Below are 21,485 nucleotides of genomic sequence, written 5' to 3'. Positions count from 1 at the left end.
TCATTTTTGCGCTGAATAAGACCAAGTTTGTGAAAATCATTGCACAATTGATGAAGTTATTGCTGTTTAAAGTGATACACCCCGTTTTCCGGTCATTTTGAGTTGAATAGACCAGTTGACGAGTGACGTCACGCGTACGTGCAAATATTAGACTCCGTCCACTAGTTGGCAAAAAGAGGTGAAATTCATATAAGCGCATATAGAGAAGGTTGAAATAATCATTGTTTTTATTGATAATCATGCACTTTATCAAATATAAATTTACTAATTGTGTCTGAATAAAACATAAGTGTGCAAGGAAATGCATTTTTGGAACGATTATATTGTTGTTATTATTAGTTTTTTACTATAAACGAACTCGGGAGTGGAACACAATATACATGTACAAGCTCGGTATATGTGGTTACCATAAAAATCTCTTTTTGGCACATCTTCGAGATCTTTTTTCAGATTAAACATTCTCAGATATTGAAATTCTTTCAGAATAAATCAAATTTATTGAACACAAATAAGGATGTAAACAAAAGCAAATAGAACGACTTTATGTACGCATCATATAGTAACTTATTTGAATATTTATGCCTGTAAAAACTTACCTTGTTACACATTAAATGAATTTTCTTGATAAATGTAATTGTTTTTATTTAATTATTCACACCAATTTTGACACTCTTTGTTTCAGCGTTTTTAACCCGGTGTTTTATTGCACCTTTGTTTATCATATTCCGATTATCTCGTTATGATCGGATACTGTCCAAACAATTACAAAGAACACATGGTGTCATAAATCCAGGGACCTATTTGGGTCCCTGCATAAACCACATATGGCATACAAGTGTCTGGTCATAAAACAACATTTATGATAACTCCATGTCATCTCTTGGCATATTGAGCGATCATCTTAGCAAAATTGTAAAGCCAAAACAAAAAACAGTTGCTTTAATAAAATATGTTAACATATTTAAAAAATGAAGATATTTGTCCGAAATGGATTAGCAGGAACTAGTGTATATATTAGCCAGTTAAATCATAATAATACAGTGTTTTATAACTATAAATTACAAATATTGTGCAATCTCACTGCTACACAATTAACGTATTTAACGAGTACCATAAAAATGTAAACTTGGCTATTACGTGTTATGATTGTACGTTACTGTAGTGTACGAAACAACATCATGAAAACAAGCAAACAACAAAAGGGTAAAAAATACTTGGGTAAAATAAATTAATATATAGATTTATTTATCATAAAATGCTAGATTGTTATCACTCCTTAATTATCGCCAGTAAAGAGAGTGCACACAAAGACAGTTTAATTTGCTTAATATGCAGTTCTTATTTTTCATATGTATGCTAAACTTTATGATAATGTCATTGGATGTAAACGAAACGATAGTTCAATCAATGGAAAATAAAATAACTACAATATTTACAAATTGTAATGTATTCCGCTTTTAGGGCTTTGTTTTATAATTGATCAAATGCACCTCTTACACTTTCGTTCGCTTATGAACAATAACACTATCTACCAGGGATCAAGCTAGACTCCAATTTTTGGGAGAAGTCACTTCTCCCTCAGCTCTGGAAAGTGAAAAGTGAGGCAGTTTTAGGGAGAAGTGGATCTTTTGCGATCACCAATGGACCATTGTGAACCATGACCTAGGGGTTTCACTGGCCCCAAAAAAGTTGTTGCCACTTTTTCGCAGTGTGAAAACTGTCTGTTATTCCAACCTTATTAATATGAACAATTATTTAGGACGATTATTAAAAGAAACCTTACTACATTACATTAATGTCATTGACTGTATTATCACTTGAAAAAATATGGTAATACATTAAAAAAACTATAAGTACCTGCATAAGTCATACCTTCATAAGTCTTAATAAGCTTTATTTGTATATAAATAACTTTTTTCATCTTGATAAACAACACAGATAACCAAAATAATATAATAATGTTAACATCAATGTAACAGTATGCTGCATAAATGTTTCAAAATTAACTATTTAATTTAAAACATAGAATCACACCAATTTACATCATTTGAAAGGGAAAGAGAAAACATCAGAAAATAAAGCATCTCACTTCATATTGTTAAACATTTATATTTGGTCATTTGGACATGATATACATCAGCTTTGACAGCTTCTGTTGTTAAAACGTTTTCTGTAAGTGGTGGATGATTTCTAGGCTCAAATAAATGAATGTTTTTCACGCATATTTCTTGACAGAAAGGCCCAGATAATTGCCACCATCCATTCTAGCTGCCTGAAATATCATAAAACATAATTTTACAAACTATCAACAACAAACCAACACATAAATGTCCCTAATTTTAAATGTCCGAATTTTTAACATATCCGAAATATAGTACAACGAGTGAATGGTATACTTTTAATTTCCAAAATTGTTGGTTTCTTAATCAAATTTTACCTTTCCCAAAATATTATAATAATGAAACTATTAAACAGAAATGCTCACAAATTCCTGTTGAAACAAGATTTCATGTGTTTTTGTGGAGAAATTGTTTTTGTTAAATGCTTTTGCCAGGCCCGTGGTATTGACAGTCATCAATAATCGTTATAATTTTTTATCGCGGTGAGAGTTCATCCGATAATAACCCCCCCATAAAACTTGACAATAGCAGTAAAAACACCGTTTGTAACACTTACACGCTTCAGTGAATACACACTGCTTGGTCAAGAGATTCCTGCCGAATACCCAAATGACGAGCGCTGTGAATGGTTGCTTATCAATTTTGAATTGGTAATTTATTAAGCCAGGGGGCGGAGTTTCGTCGATTCGGTCAGTTGATTGACTTTGGCGTGTATTGGGTAATAAACAGAAGCCACTTAGATAGCGCTATATGATAATTGCCAGATTTTAGGGCGAAGTGATATCGCCGGTGCTTTTGATCCGGGCAATTAAAGGGAAGCCAAGGCGATATAATCGCCCAAGTCGCCCAGTTGCTTGATCCCGGTCTACACCACTTATAATTATAATCAAATTAATGTATGTGTTATTATCTTTGAAATATAATTTATCAAAATTTTACTATCACAAAGAAAACGAAAGAAAAGTTGTTGTTTAGTTTTGTGGGATTGCCAGTTTTTAGTCTTCCGAGTTCATGAAAATCGCTGCACAATTGATGAAGTTATGGCTGTTTAAAGCGATGCACCCCGTTTTCGGGTTATTTTGAGTTGAATACCTTGAAAATGAAAGTAGTCTTGAAATCGGACGGATCTACGAATAATTACAATAATACCCCAAAGATTGATAATCCCTGGAAAGACTGCCTTCTTTTTTTCATAGGACGTCATATAAACTATCAGGTACTTTTTGTACGGAAAATAGCCGGTTAAAAAAATATGCCCTGTGTTCATAAGAATTGGGTTTCATGACGCAAGGTTTTTTACGGGAATTACGTTCTTAAATTTGTATTTATGTTTTGTGTGCTTTATTTTGAATTTAAGTATGCAGGGTTTTTTCAGCACTGTCTGCACCTCCAGAAAACGGAGGCGTTCCCAAAGCAAACAGACCCGATCCCAAACCGAAATTATAAAAAAAAAATCCCAATTTCCCCTTCCCCCCCCAAAAAATTTTTTTTTTTTTTTTTTTTTTTGTAGAAAGAAGTGTCTTATGACTTATGATTATTAGATTATTAATGTCCAGCTGATGTGTATCATACCAACAAGTACTTCTGTGGTTGAGCGAGGATTCAGCACCATGAACCTGATGTGCTCCCCATTACGCAGCACATTAACACAAATCAAACTTACTCATCTGATGCTTACCTGCATTGAAAGAGTCTAGATCTGAATGACAAAACATTGGAGGAGCTTTGTGATGCTTTCAAAAACAGAAAGCAGAGAAAAATTATGCTGTAACTTGTGTGACTAACCAGTGTTTGTTTTGGTAAAAAATATCTTCTGTAAGTTTTTGACTGCACAGTTCTTATCTCAGAGTGTAACTGTAACTGAAAAACAAAACTGCAGTACTTGAATAAACGTTGAACATGCCCAATATTGCATCTGTTTATATAAAGAAGACAAAATAACAAATAAAAACAAATTTATTTGTTAAACCACTGACTTATTTAAGCATGATAAATTCCCAATGTTTTCCCAAATTGAGCCGTTTTATCGAAGCAAAAATTCCCAAAATGGACAATTTTATCGATAAAAAATTCCCAATTTGATCAGATTCCTTTTCCCAAAATAGGCAGAAAAACCACTATTATGTTTTTGGTTATTAGCTTGGCTGTTTTCGCTGTGACCTTGACCTTTATCCTAGTGACCTGAAAATCAATAGGGGTCATCTGTGAGTCATGATCAATGTACATGTACCTATGAAGTTTCATGATCCTAGGCATAAGCATTCTTGAGTTATCATCCCGAAACCATTTTACTGTGTCAAGTCACCTTGACCTTTGACCTAGTGACCTGAAATTTAATAGGGGTCATCTGGGAGTCATGATCAATGTACCTATGAAGATTCATGTAAGGGTTCTTGAGTTATCATCCGGAAACAATTTTTTTAAGTTGAGTCACCTTGACCTAGTGACCTGAAAATCAAAAGGGGTCATCTGCGAGATCAATGTACCTATGAAGTTTCATGATCCTAGGCATAAGTGTTCATGAGTTATCATCCAGAAACATTTTACTATTTCGGGTCACCGTGACCTTTGACCTTGTGACCTGAAAATCAATAGGGGTCATCTGAGAGTCGTGATCAATGTACCTATGAAGTTTCAAGATCCTAGGCATAAGCGTTCTTGATTTATCATCCGGAAACCATTTTACTATTTCAGGTCACCGTGACCTTTGACCTAGTGACCTAAAAATCACTAGGGGTCAATTGCGAGTCATGATCAATGTACCTATGAAGTTTCATGATCCTAGACCCAAGCGTTCTTGAGTTATCATCCGGAAACCATTTTAGTATTTTGGGTCAACATGACCTTGACCTTTGACCTAGTGACCTCAAAATCAATAGGGGTCATCTGCGAGTCATGATCAATGTACCTATGAAGTGTCATGATCCTAGGCCTAACGTTCTTGAGTTATCATCCGGAAACCATTTTACTATTTCAGGTCACCTTGACCTTTGACCTGAAAATCTATAGGGGTCATCTGCAAGTCATGATCAATGTACCTATGAAGTTTCATGATTCTAGGCCTAAGCGTTCTTGAGTTATCATCCGGAAACCATTTTACTATTTCGGGTCAGCTTGACCTAGTGACCTCAAAATCAATAGGGGTCATCTGCAAGTCATGATCAATGTACCTATGAAGTTTCATGATCCTAGGCCTAAGCTTTTTGAGTTATCATCCGGAAACCATCTGGTGGAAGGACATACATACGGACAGACAGACCGACATGAGCAAAACAATATACCCCCTCTTCTTTGAAGGGGGGCATAAAAATGACTACAAGGTAGTTATAATGTTATGTTAAAAAAAATGTACCCCTACCCCAAAAATAGTGAGTAGAGTGTAGATGTAAATCATGTGATGCACACTTCCATGAACACTTGAATGCTATGAGTAAGAGTTGTTTATTTAGTTTTCAATTTCAATTGGGAATGGATTCCCCAACCGGACCAAAATTTGAACGAAAAATTTGCCATCTGATATTGATCATCATTATAAATTAGTAATGAAATTACTTCATGCTAACAAATATTATTGTTAGTGATTAATTTGATTATTTTCTTATGTATCGAGTAGAAAAGCATGGTAATGCTAAAATGCTTATCAATTGTTGTAGAACTCGCAGTTTTGATTATTCATGAATGAGCAAAAAATCATTATATGATATCAGATCTCTAAAAAAAAGTGTCTATACTTGAAAGCAGTTTTCTGTTATTGAAAACTTTCAGTGTGTAACAAACCTGATTAATGTTTTCTAATGTATCTGTTGATACATCTGAAGAGTTTAGACAAATTTGAGCAGTTGACTGTCTGTCTTATTGTTTGTGGTTTAAGACCATGTGTAGATCGCTAGTGATAAACCATGGTATTGATTGTACGATTGTTTTATCACTTTAACTTACAATTAAACAACTACCTGTACAAACACTGCTACCTTCATTTTTGTTGAGGAGTAAATGAATTAAATAAATTTAATAACAAAATATATTATGAATAATTGTTTGTAAGCGTTGAAAATTGTAATGACTTAACGGAAATGACATGAGTTGGGATTTCATGCCATATTTTTTTAAACAAATAAAGGACATTTGTTTGTAATGAAAGCTAACTTGTGCTTAAAAAAAAAAAAATTGTACCCACTTTTTTATTCGTACCCAGATCTCCAGATAAGGTTTTAAGTCATTTAGTTTTCACTACAAGATTTTTTTCGCTATTAATTTGTTTCCAAAATTCATCATTTTAAATTAGTTTTTTTTCTTATAATGAAAAATATATATAATAAACTAAACTTTTAAAGCCATTGAACTTTGCATGAGCTGCTGTGTGCATAGCGGTCCTTTTCTGGATTTAAAAGCCCTCTCTTGCCCAGACAGACGCCACATTGTGTTTAATACAGGAAGAACATTTCAAATGAATATAGGCATCAATCTGTACCCAGGGCAAGTCATTTTTCCATGCCAAGATCTGTTTTTGAGTGATACCGCAATGTTTGGGTTTGGAGATCGTCCATTCCACCTTATCAACCGCTTTTGGCACCATATAAGATAATAGACTGCCAACAATAGACTTTGGACTTTGTTCTCTCCACGAAATGAAACCAAGTATACAATGTACTTGGCGCTGTCGCAGAATGAAGTTTCTTTAGAACTCATCCACGCTTTGCAGCCGCCATGTTTAAGTTTGTAAATAGAAGAGCTGAAACTGAAATGTGAATATTATTGGTTACAATCAACTAATTCACGGATCCGGTATCGGATATCTCGTTATCATTTAACTTTCGCTGCACAGAACTCAGAAGTTCCATACAATCAAACGGCCGGTCATAATTCAGAACCGTCTGTCTCAATTCGTTTTGATACGATGGATTTTGATTTTCTTTTCATTTTTCTTTAAAAACAATTCGTAATAACGATAAAACGATGCTTATCTGGAGCTCTGAGTACCCAATTTTTTTTAATACCCCAATTTTTTTTTTGGCATAATTTTTTCATACCCAAAATTTTTGTATCCACATACACAGTTGTAGTGATGTAGATAAACTTATATAGATGCTTTTATATCCATCCTCTTCAAAAGCATTGTAACACCAGTACTGTTAGTACTTTTATTGTTAATAGAATCGTAAATCAAAGCGCCTAATAAATTTATCAATATTATAGTGAAATAATTCTTATCGACTTAATCAAAACTAGTACTTATCATGGAATTATTGAAAACACATTAAATATCAATTATTGACATACCATAATTATATTGCCGAATATCATCATTTCAGATATGGCTGGTGAAACAAAATTCATTTTATTAGCTCATCTATTTTTATTTTTTTTAAATTATGAGCTATTGTCATCACCTTGGCGTCGGCGTCCGGTTAAGTTTTGCGTTTAGGTCCACTTTTCTCAGAAAGTATCAATGCCATTGCATTCAAACTTGGTACACTTACTTACTATCATGAGGGGACTGGGCAGGCAAAGTTAGATAACTCTGGCGTGCATTTTGACAGAATTATGTGCCCTTTTTATACTTAGAAAATTGAAAATTTTGGTTAAGTTTTGCGTTTAGGTCCAATTTTCTAAGAAAGTATCAATGCTATTGCATTCAAACTTGGTACACTTACTTACTATCATGAGGGGACTGGGCAGGCAAAGTTAGATAACTCTGGCGTGCATTTTGACAGAATTATGTGCCCTTTTTATACTTAGAAAATTGAAAATTTTGGTTAAGTTTTGTGTTTAGGTCCATTTTATTCCTTAAGTATCAAAGCTATTGCTTTCATACTTGCAACACTTACTAACTATCATAAGGGGACTGTGCAGGCAAAGTAATGTAACTCTGACTGGCATTTTGACAGAATTATGTGCCCTTTTTATACATAGAAAATTGAAAATTTGGTTAAGTTTTGTGTTTAGGTCCACTTTATTCCTACAGTATCAAAGCTATTGCTTTCATACTTGCAACACTTATTAACTATCATAAGGGGACGGTGCAGGCAAAGTTATGTAACTCTGACTGGCATTTGGACGGAATTATGGGCCCTTTATACTTAGAAAATTGAAAATTTGGTTAAGATTTGTGTTTTCGTCCACTTTACCCCTAAAGTATCATAGATATTGCTTTCATACTTGGATCACTCACAAACTATCTTAAGGGTACAGTAAAAGGACAAGTTGCATAACTCTGGTTGTCATTGTTACGGAATTATGGCCCTTTTTTGACTTAGTAACTTTGAATATATGGTTAAATTTTGTGTTTCGATCCACTTTACTTTTAAGTATCAAGGCTTTTGCTTTCAAACTTCAAATACTTTCATGCTATCATGAGGTTACTGTACCTGGCAAGTTGAATTTTACCTTGACCTTTGAATGACCTTGACTCTCAAGGTCAAATTATTAAATTTTGCTAAAATTGCCATAACTTCTTTATTTATGATTAGATTTGATTGATACTTTGACAAAACTACTCTTACCTGACATACCACAATAGACTCCACCCAAACCATCCCCGGTGCCCTACCCCCCTCCCCCCCTCCCCCCCCCCCCCTAATTTTTTTTTTTTGCTCACCTGAGCGATAGCTCAAGATGAGCTATTGTGATCACTCAGCGTCCGGCGTCCGTCCGTCTGTCTGTCTGTAAACAATTTGTAAACATCTTCTTCTGCTAAACCATTGAGCCAATTTCAACTAAATTTCATGTGGAGCATCCCTAGGTCATGGGACAAAAGAATTGTTAAAAAAAATTTGATCGCATAACCAAGATGGCCGCCATGACCATATATGGTAAAAACCTTTAAAAATCTTCTTGTCAGAAACCGCTCATCAGATTTTCAAAAAATTTCACAGGGATGACCTTTGAAGGCTCCCCTGAAAAAGTTGTTTAAAGAAATTTGATTCGTCAAAAAACATGGCCGCAGGAGCTCGTTGAACTTTGCATGTTTATTCGTTTTTTGCCTATTTTGTGAAAACTTTAAAAAATCTTCCACATTTTTTGTCCGATCCTTTCCAAATTTGCACAGTGTCTTTATATCAATGAGGACACGAACCCTACAAAAAATGAGCATTATTGGTCCATGAAGTACAGAATTACCTCCCCTTGAATTGAGAAAATGGTGTTTATGCAATAAAGTCCAAATTTTTCATCCAATTCTTTCCAAACTTGTAAGGATTTAGCATGGTTCAAACAAGGGAAACAACAACGGTTTATGCATGTTCTTTTATTACAGATTTGCCTCCCTTTAATTCATTCAAAATCTCATTTTACAGCAGAGATTCCAAATCTGACCTGTAAATGAGCCCCATATTTACTGCCAGTGCTAGGTTACCTTTTCCCATTTGATCATTTTTAAGTATTGGTCTTGTAATGCTGCTACTGCTTCTGCTACTGCTACTATTACTACTACTACTACTACTACTACTTCTACTACTACTACTACTACTACTACTACTTCTACTACTACTACTACTACTACTACTACTTCTACTACTACTACTAGTACTACTACTACTAGTACTACTACTACTACCACCACCACCACCACAACCACCACCACCACCTTCTACTACTACTGCCACTACTACTTTTACCACTGCTACTACTACTACTACCACTACTACTACTACTACTACTACTACTACTACTACTACTACTACTACTACTACTACTACTACTACTACTACTACTACTACTACTACTACTACTACTACTACTACTACTACTACTACTACTACTACTACAACTACTATTACTACTACTACTACTACTACTACTACTACTTCTACTATTACTACTACTACTACACCACCACCACCACCACCATTCACAGTGATAAAAAACGTATTCACACAATGGCTGCTACTACAACTTATAGCCCATATAGGGGGGCATGCATGTTTTACAAACAGCCCTTGTTTCTATGGGATTTTAACCACAACTGTTCATGTTTATCTCCAACACATATTTTTAGGTCACCTGTCATGAAGTGACACGGTGAGCTTATGTGATCGTGTGATGTCCGGCGTTAGTTGTGCGTGCCTTTGGTGTCCGTGCGTCCGTCCGTCAACAATTTGTTTGTGTAGACAGTAGAGGTCACAGTTTGCATCCAATCTTGATGAAATTTGGTCAAAATGTTTATCTTGATAAAATCCGGTTTGGGATTGTATTTGGGTCATCTGGGGTCAAAAACAAGGTCACTAGGTCAAATAATAGAACAACCTTCTGTAGACAATAGAGGTCACAGTTTTCATCCAATCTTTATGAAATTTGGTCAGAATGTTTATCTTGATGAAATCTGGGTTGGGATTTTATTTGGGTCATCTGGGGTCAAAAACTAGGTCACTAGGTCAAACAATAGAAAAACCTTGTGTAGACATTAGAGATCACAGTTTTCATCCAACCTTTATGAAATTTGGTCAGAATTCTTGATGAAATCTGGGTGGTATTGTATTTGGGTCATCTGGGGTAAAAATCTAGGTCAAATAAATAGAAAAACCTTGTGTTGACAATAGAGGTCACAGTTTTCATCCAATATTTATGAACTGTGGTCAGAATGTTTATCTTGATGACATCTGGATTGGGATTGTATTTGGGTCATCTAGAGTCAGGAACTAGGTCACTAGGTCAAATCATAGAAAAACATTGTGTAGACAATAGAGGTCATAGTTTTCATCTGATCTTAATGAGTCAGGTGAGCGATTCAGGGCCATCATGGCCCTCTTGTTTTTTTAAGATCATCTCACAAATGACCACCACACCCTCACACTATACCCCCCCCCCTACCCCCCCCCCACCCCACCCCACCCCCAATTTTTATTTATTTATTTATTTATTTTTTTAAGATCATCTCACAAATTACCACCACACCCTCACACTATACCCCCCCCCCCCAAATTTTTTTTTAAACGGTTATGTTTGAAATACCGTCCAACCATCGCACCCCAAATTTTTTTTATTTTTTTTTCTCGCTTTTTTGGAAGATAATGTAATAAATGTCCACAACCCCACACTATACATCCCTCTTCACTCCACCCCCTCCCTCCTTTGTGATTGAAAATGAGAGTCCTTTCACCTTTAAAAAGAAAATAGATGAGCGGTCTGCACCCGCAAGGCGGTGCTCTTGTTAAAATTGCGTTTATATAAAGATTATTTAACTGACTGTGAAATGACCTTGATACCTTATAGGCTGGAAAGGCTTGTTTTAAAGTTTCATATTTTTTAATGTTCTACAGTCAATTTCGAAAGCAATTTAACATACATGTGTATTTAAGTTAAAACGAATATCAGGATAGGAAACAACAATACTTATATGATCTAAAATAGACTTGTGCACAGAATGCAATACAAAAGAAATTACCGGAAAAATGATAATTATATCTCAAATTGATTTCAATACCATCTACAAAAAGTATATAACTTTACTTTACATGATTGTGTTCTCCTAATATGAATTATAATAAAGAGTTACATGTATATCCAAATAGTTTTTTTCCAAATCAGTGACTTTTCATGCAAAAAATTCCAAATCCCGAATTGCATGTTTTCTCCAAATCAGGGCTAGGAAAGTCCTGCTCATAGATTCAAATATTTGTTAAAAAAAGGTTGAAATAGTTGATAACAAATAATATTGCTTTTGTAGACCATAATACTAGTTGTCTTACAAAGCATGATTAAACTTATGGTTTATATTTTGGTGATTTTTTTATTCCTGAAACATTCACTATTTTGGACTTATTGCACATGTGTACGATTGAAGCCTGTTAAACATTAAACAATCAGTATTTTAATCCATTCAGATTGGTTTTGTTTTACATTTGTTTTCTTTTGATTTGCATGATTATATGAAACTTAAACAATAAAATAAATGTTATTTTTCTGTGAATAATACTCAAAATACGTGTTGACATACTACAAAATAAATTATGAATCAAATAACATTCAATCATCAGTTATAATCAGTTTCAACAAAAATCTAGCTATGTTCAATTTCAAAATATGAAACACCTTTCAAAACATGTTTCATTTGGTCTTGTATGAAATTTGATCTTGAAATTCAAGACACTGAGTCAGTGGCTACTAATTGTAAAACAGACCGTACTTATTGTAATACCAGGTGCTATTGTTCTTTGAATATAATGAGAAGTTTATTGTTTTACTTACTTTTGAAGATATTGACAGATTTGAATAGCTTATGCAGGTACTTTTTCTTTCTATTATTGATAAATCATCAAGATATACGTTTGTACTTTTGATTGTTTGTAAACAATGCCTCACAATTAGTAAATATATTATCTGATGGAAGTTGTGAGACAAACACATTTGTTTAAGAGCTGTTGATTGTTAAATATGAATTTTTTCGAGGAGAATATATTTTATTTTCTATAATTGTCAGATAATAAAGTAAACTCAGTTATCTTTAATTTGAAAAAAAAAATGCTTTGAATGCCAACTTTCAACAGCGATATATGTAAGAATAATACAGAATACTGATAATAAAAGACATGCAATCTGTGTCAGAACACAAAAGTGAAAAGTGAAAAATAGGCAAATTGTGTGAAACAAAATGTCCAGGATACCAGTTTTTATTGAACGCTCCGGCAGGAAGGGATGGAGCCAATCCTCAAAACCGTGTATTTTCATAGCTTGTGAATCCACAGAGAACTCGAGTGCAAACACCACTGTAACCACAGAGACGGATACCACGCGTGAGAGTTTGCTTGACACAACTTTAGTGGATGATGATGTGGCAGACATATGTAGGAACGCTTTTGAAGAAATCCATGATGTTCAGAAGTTTGAAATTAAAAAAAACCTGAAGACTGGCAGTGCCAATGAAATGTTTGACAATGATGTCCATCAAGGGTATAAAGATGAGAAAAACATACCGAAGCTGGAAGGTGATTTGAGCGGGGCAGCACATAACGATAGAAGGCTGATTGATAAAGTTCATTTCTTAGACATTAACGAGAGTGGAGCAGAAATGAAATGGAATGGATCATCAAGCAACACCAGTGATAAGATAACAGTGAGACAAGCCTCACATGCTGTTGGTGAATCTGATGTTCCTCTGTCCTGGACTGTTGTCAGTTGCTGTAAGGGAGTCATCAACAGCTTATGTAGCTGTTCCAGTTGCAAAGGCAGAAACTCAAGTCAGACAATTGGCTCCAGCAGTAGCGCTATTCCTCGACCAGTTAGGCTGAGAGCTGCCAATGTTACAATGACACCTGCGCCTGTGAAAAAGAGGAACATTGCCAGGGACAAAATTCCTAATTCTTCCAGTGGTGATAAGCAACCAACTAAAGGTACACAGGAAAACAAAGGAAATGTTGGATCTGAGGTAAAGTTGCAAACAGATGATGAGAAGATAAGTGGCTTTAAAGAAGCTTGTTCAAGGATTGCCAAAGAAAACGTGGCACATGGTAATGGCATGACAGCGTCGTTCACAGAATCTCATGGAATATCCCTTTGTGAGGATTCAGAACCTGAATGTTTTCAAGCAACAAAAGTCAGTATTAGCAAAGGAACTGAAATGGTTACATCCCAGGTTAATGCTAAAATTCAGAAAACATCGAGCCCAAGGCAAGCTGTGTGTACTGTCGTTCATGACTCAATAAAGGATGATAAATGTAGCAAAGTCAAAGAGTTGAGATCAAAGAATCATTCACCATCCTGTAAGTCTGGGATACCATTGAGTCTTGTGAAGTCTACAAAGTCTTGCATTGGGGTTCCAGCTTGTGTGTCAATATCCAAATCTTCCAGATCATGTATGGTTTCACAGAAAACGTGCATGGTTTCAACTACAAACCTTCCTGACAAGCCTCCTCCTGTTTTCAGTCGGTCCACAGTGTTTTCTACTCCCAGCAGGACAAATATGGAAGAAACAAATTCAGATCTCCAGACAAAGAGTGGCTCAAAAGCAGCAACGAAGGTCTCTTTCACTCAAAGTCGCTTTAATGTATTTAAAGGAAGAGATAATGTGACCAATTGCACTAGTGGTTGTCACATATCTGGCACATTACCAACAGATCAGTGTGTTTGCCAATCTTCTAGTAGTTTTAACAGTGGTTCAGAAAATGGAGCATCACAGTTGCATCAGCTGAAGCAAAGGCAATCAATGCAATACTTAAAAGATAGCCGAGCGGTCTTTAATTCAAATTCAAGGTCATTTGTTAGGAATGAGAAGCACACAGCTGCTGTGCCAACTGTAAAGAGCAGGCTTGTTTCAGACAAGAGAAATCTTCCTAAGGCACCACATGAAATTCGTACAGTGAGATACGGAATGCAGGTGAATGTAGAAAATCTGGATGATAGTTCTGTGGAACATCACAACCTCTTGGATGAAGGTGAACATGTCAATCCAATAGACATGCAGTGATTGATTTTGCAGTGATTTGCACCTAGATTATAGAGGTTTAAATGATAGACTAGAAGTACGATGTTGCTTTCTGTAAGTGTATGCTCTAATTCTTATCAAGTCTTGATATTGGGATAAACAGTTCATTCTAGTTTGAATGTGAACATGTAAACATATTTCCAGAATTAACATATGCCACCCCCTCCCCCTTCCTCCCCTTCAAAGAAACTGGCATAATCTGCCAAACTCCCTGTCGGGTTGGGTCTGTGCTTTTCTCCATTTGTGCAAAACTTCCTGTTTGAGACATATCTGTGGCTTGATTGACTTACAGTATAATACTAAGTACCCAGGGTTCAGAAATATACTAACAAGTACTCAGAAGAATGTCTGGGTGCTGTTAAATAGTGCTGCAACAATACGCCAAAACCGTATTGCAATATATTGTCAGTTCAAAAACCCGTATGGCAATATTTTGCAATATATTGCTAACTTGTGCCAGAATTATAACTCCCCAGCTAATCACCAAAAACCAACTTAATTACATGAACATAACCTTTTTATTGTTTGTTTAGGTTCTAGTTATAGCCTGACAGAGAATTGCGGATGTTTAAAAGAACATCGTGTAACTTATCAGAATGCTGTTACGTTAAAAAAAATTGGATCATTATTACTTCTGTTTATAATTACATCAATTTACAGTTTTACAATGTATTATGTAAAAAAAAAATTCGTATTTCCGCAGGGTTCATCTTAAATTTATCAGTATGACAAGCAAACGCAGATCTTATGGACTCCCATGTATAAACGCTACTCTGTATAATAAACTTTTTAGAATGCTATTTTTAAGTAACAATTTATTTTTACCAAACACGATTTGTTTTGTTTTTGTAACCTTGATATCATTATTTCGGATGGCTTTTCTGGACGAAATGTGGATTAATTTTTGTAGAATGTTGTACTGGTATGATGAAAATCGTATCACAATACAATATGCGGATTGTGTATTGCGATATATACCAATATACTGGTATATTGTTGCAGCACTACTGTTAACCATATTTTTCGTACTTTCGGTACATTGAACAGAGGTATACATGGGAGTACACTGGGTACTTTTAAGTAGTATCTGAATGGTTAACGAGCTTAAATTCAGACACTTACTTTTCGGACACCCCCTTTTTAAGCCAAAATAATTATACCCCCACAAGCGAAGTTTAGGAGGGTATATAGGAGTGAACTTGTCTATCCGTCATTCGGTCTGTCTGTCTGTCGGTCGGTTTGTCTGTCGGTCCGTATTAAGTGTCCGCTCTCTAATTCAAGTAGTTTTCATCTGATCTTCACCAAACTTGGCCAGAAGTTGTATCTACATGATGTCTAGGACAAGTTCAAACATGGGCCTTGCCGCGTCAAAAACTAGGTCACGGGGTCACTTAGTGCGTTTTAAACATTCAGCATGTTGTCCGCTCTCTAATTCAAGTAGTTTTCATTCGATCTTCACCAAACTTGGTCATAAGTTGTATCTAGATGATCTTAAGGCCAAGTTCAAACATGGGCCTTGCCGGGTCAAAAACTAGGTCACGGGGTCACTTAGTGCCTTTTAAACATTCAGCATGTTGTCTGCTCTCTAATTCAAGTAGTTTTCATCCGATCTTTACCACACTTGGTCAGAAGTTATATCTAGATGATGTGTAGGTCAACATGGGCCATGCAGAGTCAAAAACCAGGTCACGGGTCACATAGTGCGTTTTAAATATTGAGCATGGTGTCCGCTATTGTTTGTGAAGACAACATGCAAAATATTCTGTGTCAATGCGGCATGTGGGATTATTCGCACGTCTGTGACAAAGCTCTAGTTTGTCAATGAAACAAACATCATTATTTGTTTCTTAATTTATTATTAATAGATGATATAAATGCCAATTTCACTGTAATATCCAGCGTTTTTTTTTTACCCAATAGGGAAAAGTACCGGTAGCACAAAAGACACTGAAATTGATATAATTGTGTCATGAAATCTTCAGATTGGGAGTTATGGGTCTTGTACATTGCTTTGTTCGGTACTTAAATGCAGCAACCATTTGAAATATTGCTTTACATGTATTTTTGCTTGAACAAGTTTGTTTATTTGTTTTCTGGAAGATAATGCCGTTAGGAACAAAATTGATGCAACTTTCCTTTCTTTTGGGTATTTTTGGACAGCAATTGAGAATTTTGTTATTCATCCTCAATTGGGACAGTACCTTAAATTTTACAAGTACTTTATAAAGAAGGAAAACAATTGTTGATATTACAAGAGTTGTGAGAGGTGCCCCTTCAATTGAATCCCCTCATTTATGTATGAGGTGGGAAATACTGAAACCTTGCAAATTTCAGTAACTATCAAACATGCTGTTGGTGCAAGCGCGAGTCTTCCCCCGAACACTGGAAATTCCTCTGCAGCGAATGCTAAGACCAAGAGGCCGCCCTGGGATCTCAAGGGCCGTCTACAGGATATGGAGGAAAAGCTGCGACATCAGGAGGCTGAAAAAGGGGACTTCATGCATAAGGTTGGCAGACATGTACTTCTATTGTTCTATTGTGTTTTTAATTATATTATCTGGTAGATCTCATGTATAAACATAAGTGTACTATTCCAAAATATGCTGCTTGCCATTTAGGACTAGTTAATAATGCAAATTCTGACACACCTTGGTAAAACTTGTACTCCCCTTAAGGGGAATGAAAACTATTATTACATCAATTACTGATCTTTTTCTTACATAATATTAATTGTAATTTTTAGAGAGGCTGTTTTCGGATAAAGCCAAGGTATTGTCATAGCCTGCTTGTCGTCTGCCGGCGTCGTGTTAAAACCTTTAAATTGCCTCTAAAGGTCACTGTGACCTCTAAAAAAAAAAATAATAAAACAAATTCTGACAAGCTTTCGCAGCAGAGCGTGGCACCCGTTATGTGGTGCTCTTGTTTGATATCTGTAATTTTTCCTGAAGGTTGTTCAGTAATTTTTCCTGAAGGTTGTTCAGTACTTTATTCCAAATACCTGAACAAGAAAGTGCAGAAAAATCTTTTAGGCAAGTAATGTTTTGCATAATGCTTTTGCTGTTATTTCATAATAAATTACGGACAGGAAATGCCTGTTTGCATTACTCTTCTCAGTTAACAACCATTAAATTGCTTGCGTCTTTTTGAATTTTTCTAAAATGAGTTATGAAAGTGCACATGCAAAGACTGGTTGTAATATGTTTTGACTAGTCAAGTATTGAGAGTTATAATTAATTACTCGGATCTGTTGGTAACAACTTTATCCCCTTCATTGTGCTCTGTTTAAGTGCCCCCATGTGCCCTGTAATGCTCTTTGTTCAAGAGGCCACTTTTGTACCCTGTAATGCTCTGTCATCAAGTGCCCACTATTTTACCATGTAATACCCTGTGTTTGAGTTCCTACTATTGTACTCTGTACTGCTCAGTATTCAAGTACCCACTTTTGTACTCATTAATGCTTTGTGTTCAAGTGCTCACTATTGTATCCTGAAATACTTGTGTGTTCAAGTGCCTACTATCGTACCCATTAATGCTCTGTGTTCAAGAACTTGCTATTTTTCCATGTTATGCTAATTGGTCAAGTGCCCATTTTTGTACATTGTAATTCTCTGTGTTCAAGTGCAAATATTAGTGCCATGTTTTGAGGTTACAATAATTGTCCCTGAAATAGTCTTGTGATCAAGTGCCCACTAATGTACGTATTGATGCTCTCTGTTCGAGTGCCCCTACTGTACCCTGTAATGCTTTTTGATCAAGTGCACACTGTTGTACCCTGTAACGCTTTTCATCAATTGTCCACAATTGTACCCTGTATTACTTTGTGTTCAAGTGCCCACTAATGTACACAGTAATGCTCTGTGTTTTAGTACCCACTATTGTTCCCTATATCAGTCTGTGTTCAAGTGCCAACTTTTGTACCCTGTAATACTCTGTGTTCAGATGCGCCAGTGGCAGGAGCAGCAGGCCCAGCTGGAGCAACAGAACTCTCAGCTGTCGGGCACCGTGCAGCAGAAGGAACAGAGCTACTCTTCCGTTGTCCATGACAACAGTCAACTTAAGAGCAAACTAAGGTATGCGATTCACATGCGTTGCAGACATTGCATTGATTCTGACCATTTTATAATAGGGTACAATCTATAAGTTATCCTTTTTTTCTGTGACATATAAGTGTAGGATACATTTAAAAGACCAATTAAGGATAATTGCTGCAATTATAAGCTGTTGGTAAATAGGGTCGCTTTTTGATTGCCTCATTAAATTTGATGTTTATTTTCATGTTCGGCATTTTGGTAATGATTTTACCTTTGATTTTCCTTTGTTCCAATTGAAATTAATTTGATGCCCTGCTTTAGAGATCCTTTTTTGCAGGGAAACAGAGGAGGACTTGTATAACATTCGTAAGCAACTAGAGCGTGACACAGAAAACTTTGAATTCACTAAGGCGTCGCTACGCCGACAGAAGGAGGCTCTAGAAGGGGAATTGGCGGGGCTTCAACAGGAAGTGTCTGGTCTGAAGACCTCTGTGGCCCAGCTCACGGCCTCTCAGGCTGGGATTAAGTCAGAGTTGGAGGCTACTAAGGTATTGGGACTATGTTAATTGTTATAGATGAATATGAGTTTGCCATCGTGTTAGCTGATAAATTTATGTATCGGTTTTTATTTATATGGTTTTGCTTTGTACTGAATTTTAGCAAGTTAATTTTGTGAGCAGGGCTTTTTTTTCCTTCTTTGAGACTGGCTATGGACGGACATTTCACAATTTAGACACATACAATTCACAAATCTTCAGGGTTCGCACAGACCTTGAAAAGTACTTGAAAATCAAGGTTTATCTTGAAAAGTGCTTAAAAACGATTTGGAGTGCTTAAAAGTGCTTACATTTGTATTTCAACCATAGCCTTGAAAAGTGCTTAGAAAGTGCTTGAATTTGGCTGGAAAAGTGCTTGAAAATGAAATAACAACAATTTAAAATGTTAAAAACAGATTCATTATTTCCAAGCTTTCAGATAATTTCATGTCATATCGATCCGATGATATTGATCGCTCCTCCTATCTGACCCATGCCAATTTTCGCGTGTTTTTTTATCAGAACAAAGAAATTCATTTATTTCATGTAGAAGTTGTAACCTAAAATAGCTGTACACGATGCGTGCAAACCATGTCAGATGATTTACACATGTTGCAATACAACTGTCCTGATTGGGCGCTGATTTCATCAAATCTTTAAATAGAATCATATGAGGAAATTCATTTGATACTTTCGAAAATTGCAAACGTTTGTGTTCATGACTCTAATCATCTATATTACCCACCCATAATTTGATTTTAAAAATGGAAATCGGGCATATATGGGATTATTGAGTAATGGATAAAGATGGGAGAAGTTGCATGCATGCGATTGAGACAGTTGAAACGTATGTATCGGGGAATCTGGAGACTCGGGATAACACGATTACTACAATCAGTTATGAGTTCTCCTTGGCTTCAAACTGTTAATTGAATAATCAAACACTCAATTAAAACTCCTCCAGGTGCGGTATCCCTAGGTTGGCGCTAAGGAAAAAAAATTAGTAGCCAAATTTCAGCACTACGATGACGATCCACATTATAACCTTATTTGCTCAATGAACCACATAATCATTATCATGAATCTATAGGTATCAATAATGACTGTATTAAATTATCAATGAAGACACATTTAAATAAATTATTTGTTACGTGAAATCAAATAATTTCATGTTTTTTTTTATTTCCATTTATATTTATTTTCATGCACTGGCATAAACTGTATACAATGTAAGATCTTTCAGATTTGCCCCGGTCTTTGATTGGGTGGGTCTTGCGTAACTCCTATTCGCCCCCCCCCCCCCCCCTTCTCCCAATAATTTTTGCCGTAGTCTGGTGCTTCTTGATTCTTGAAAAATACATTTAACTCAATGTATTCTTGAATTGACATATTTTTCCATAGTTGCAATATATAATTTATTCAAACGTACCGGTAAATTTGTAAGTCTTAAATACTCCATGTACTGAGCGGCTAGGCTATTTTTAGTTACACATCGTCTGTTTTTAAAAAAAGCATGCTTTGCATGCGTAGAACTTAGCATTGCAGACGACAGCAATTATTTCGCGCTCTTTCTTATAACACGGGTTCTACATGGCATACCGGTATTAATGCATAGTGAATAGTTATTATCATGTGGCTGTAGAAAAACGGTGTAAATCAGTTCTACAAATAGACCTGATAAAATATACATGCACTGGATTTAATTTGTTACCGCATCAAATTATTAACGGGTTTTGTTTTTCACAACTTACTCGCCGTAAGTAAATTTACACTGCTCACCAATTGCAATTAACTTCTCTTAATTAATGGTTGTTTACAGTGCGGTAAATAGGTGTGATGATGATGCCCGAAACCTCCTTTAATGTACTGCTTATTTACCGGTTTTATATCACATATTAATGCTACAACTGTGATTCGTTGTTAATAAACCTGCGATATATGCTTACTCTGTGACCGACGTCAATCAAAAATAATACTCGCTATATAACTCCGCCTCCATAAGCATTCTCGTAACTGATTGGACGTTAAATATCACAGTTTGGCGACTGGAAAGTTACCCGAAAATTTCCCGTGATGCATCTGTCAGCATACATGACTGTGTTATGTGGCTTGAATATACGATAAGGGCATCCGGTTATCTCTTATCAGTGGACTATCTATTACCACCTGGAGCTTTTATGGCGATTACATGTGGAAATCGGTACCGAGTTCTCTTTAAAAGTAGGGAATATTATATACTTATAGAGAAATATCAGGGTATTTTGCAATCGCCATTTTAATTCACATTTTAAACTTTAATCGCCGGCTGAAAGATTCAATCGCCTTTGGCGATTTTGGCGATCGGAAACGCTAACATAGGTATCCTACAGCTAGATGCGAA

At 35.7% G+C, this 21,485-nt stretch overlaps 1 protein-coding gene across 1 annotated transcript in view; it reads left to right on the top strand.

Annotated features, from left to right (window-relative positions):
• LOC127856564 (carboxy-terminal kinesin 2-like) overlaps window positions 1–21,485 on the top strand; it is an 89,742-nt gene that overhangs the window by 42,566 nt on the left and 25,691 nt on the right. Inside the window, exons 4-6 of the mRNA XM_052392863.1 lie at window positions 16,873–17,045; window positions 18,478–18,608; window positions 18,907–19,117. Coding sequence (XP_052248823.1) covers window positions 16,873–17,045; window positions 18,478–18,608; window positions 18,907–19,117 — 515 coding nt within the window. The remainder of the gene's footprint in view (window positions 1–16,872; window positions 17,046–18,477; window positions 18,609–18,906; window positions 19,118–21,485) is intronic.

Source organism: Dreissena polymorpha, chromosome 1 (assembly GCF_020536995.1).
Source record: "Dreissena polymorpha isolate Duluth1 chromosome 1, UMN_Dpol_1.0, whole genome shotgun sequence".
Taxonomy (NCBI): Eukaryota; Metazoa; Mollusca; class Bivalvia; order Myida; family Dreissenidae; genus Dreissena; species Dreissena polymorpha.
This window is presented reverse-complemented; position numbering and strand designations above follow the sequence as displayed.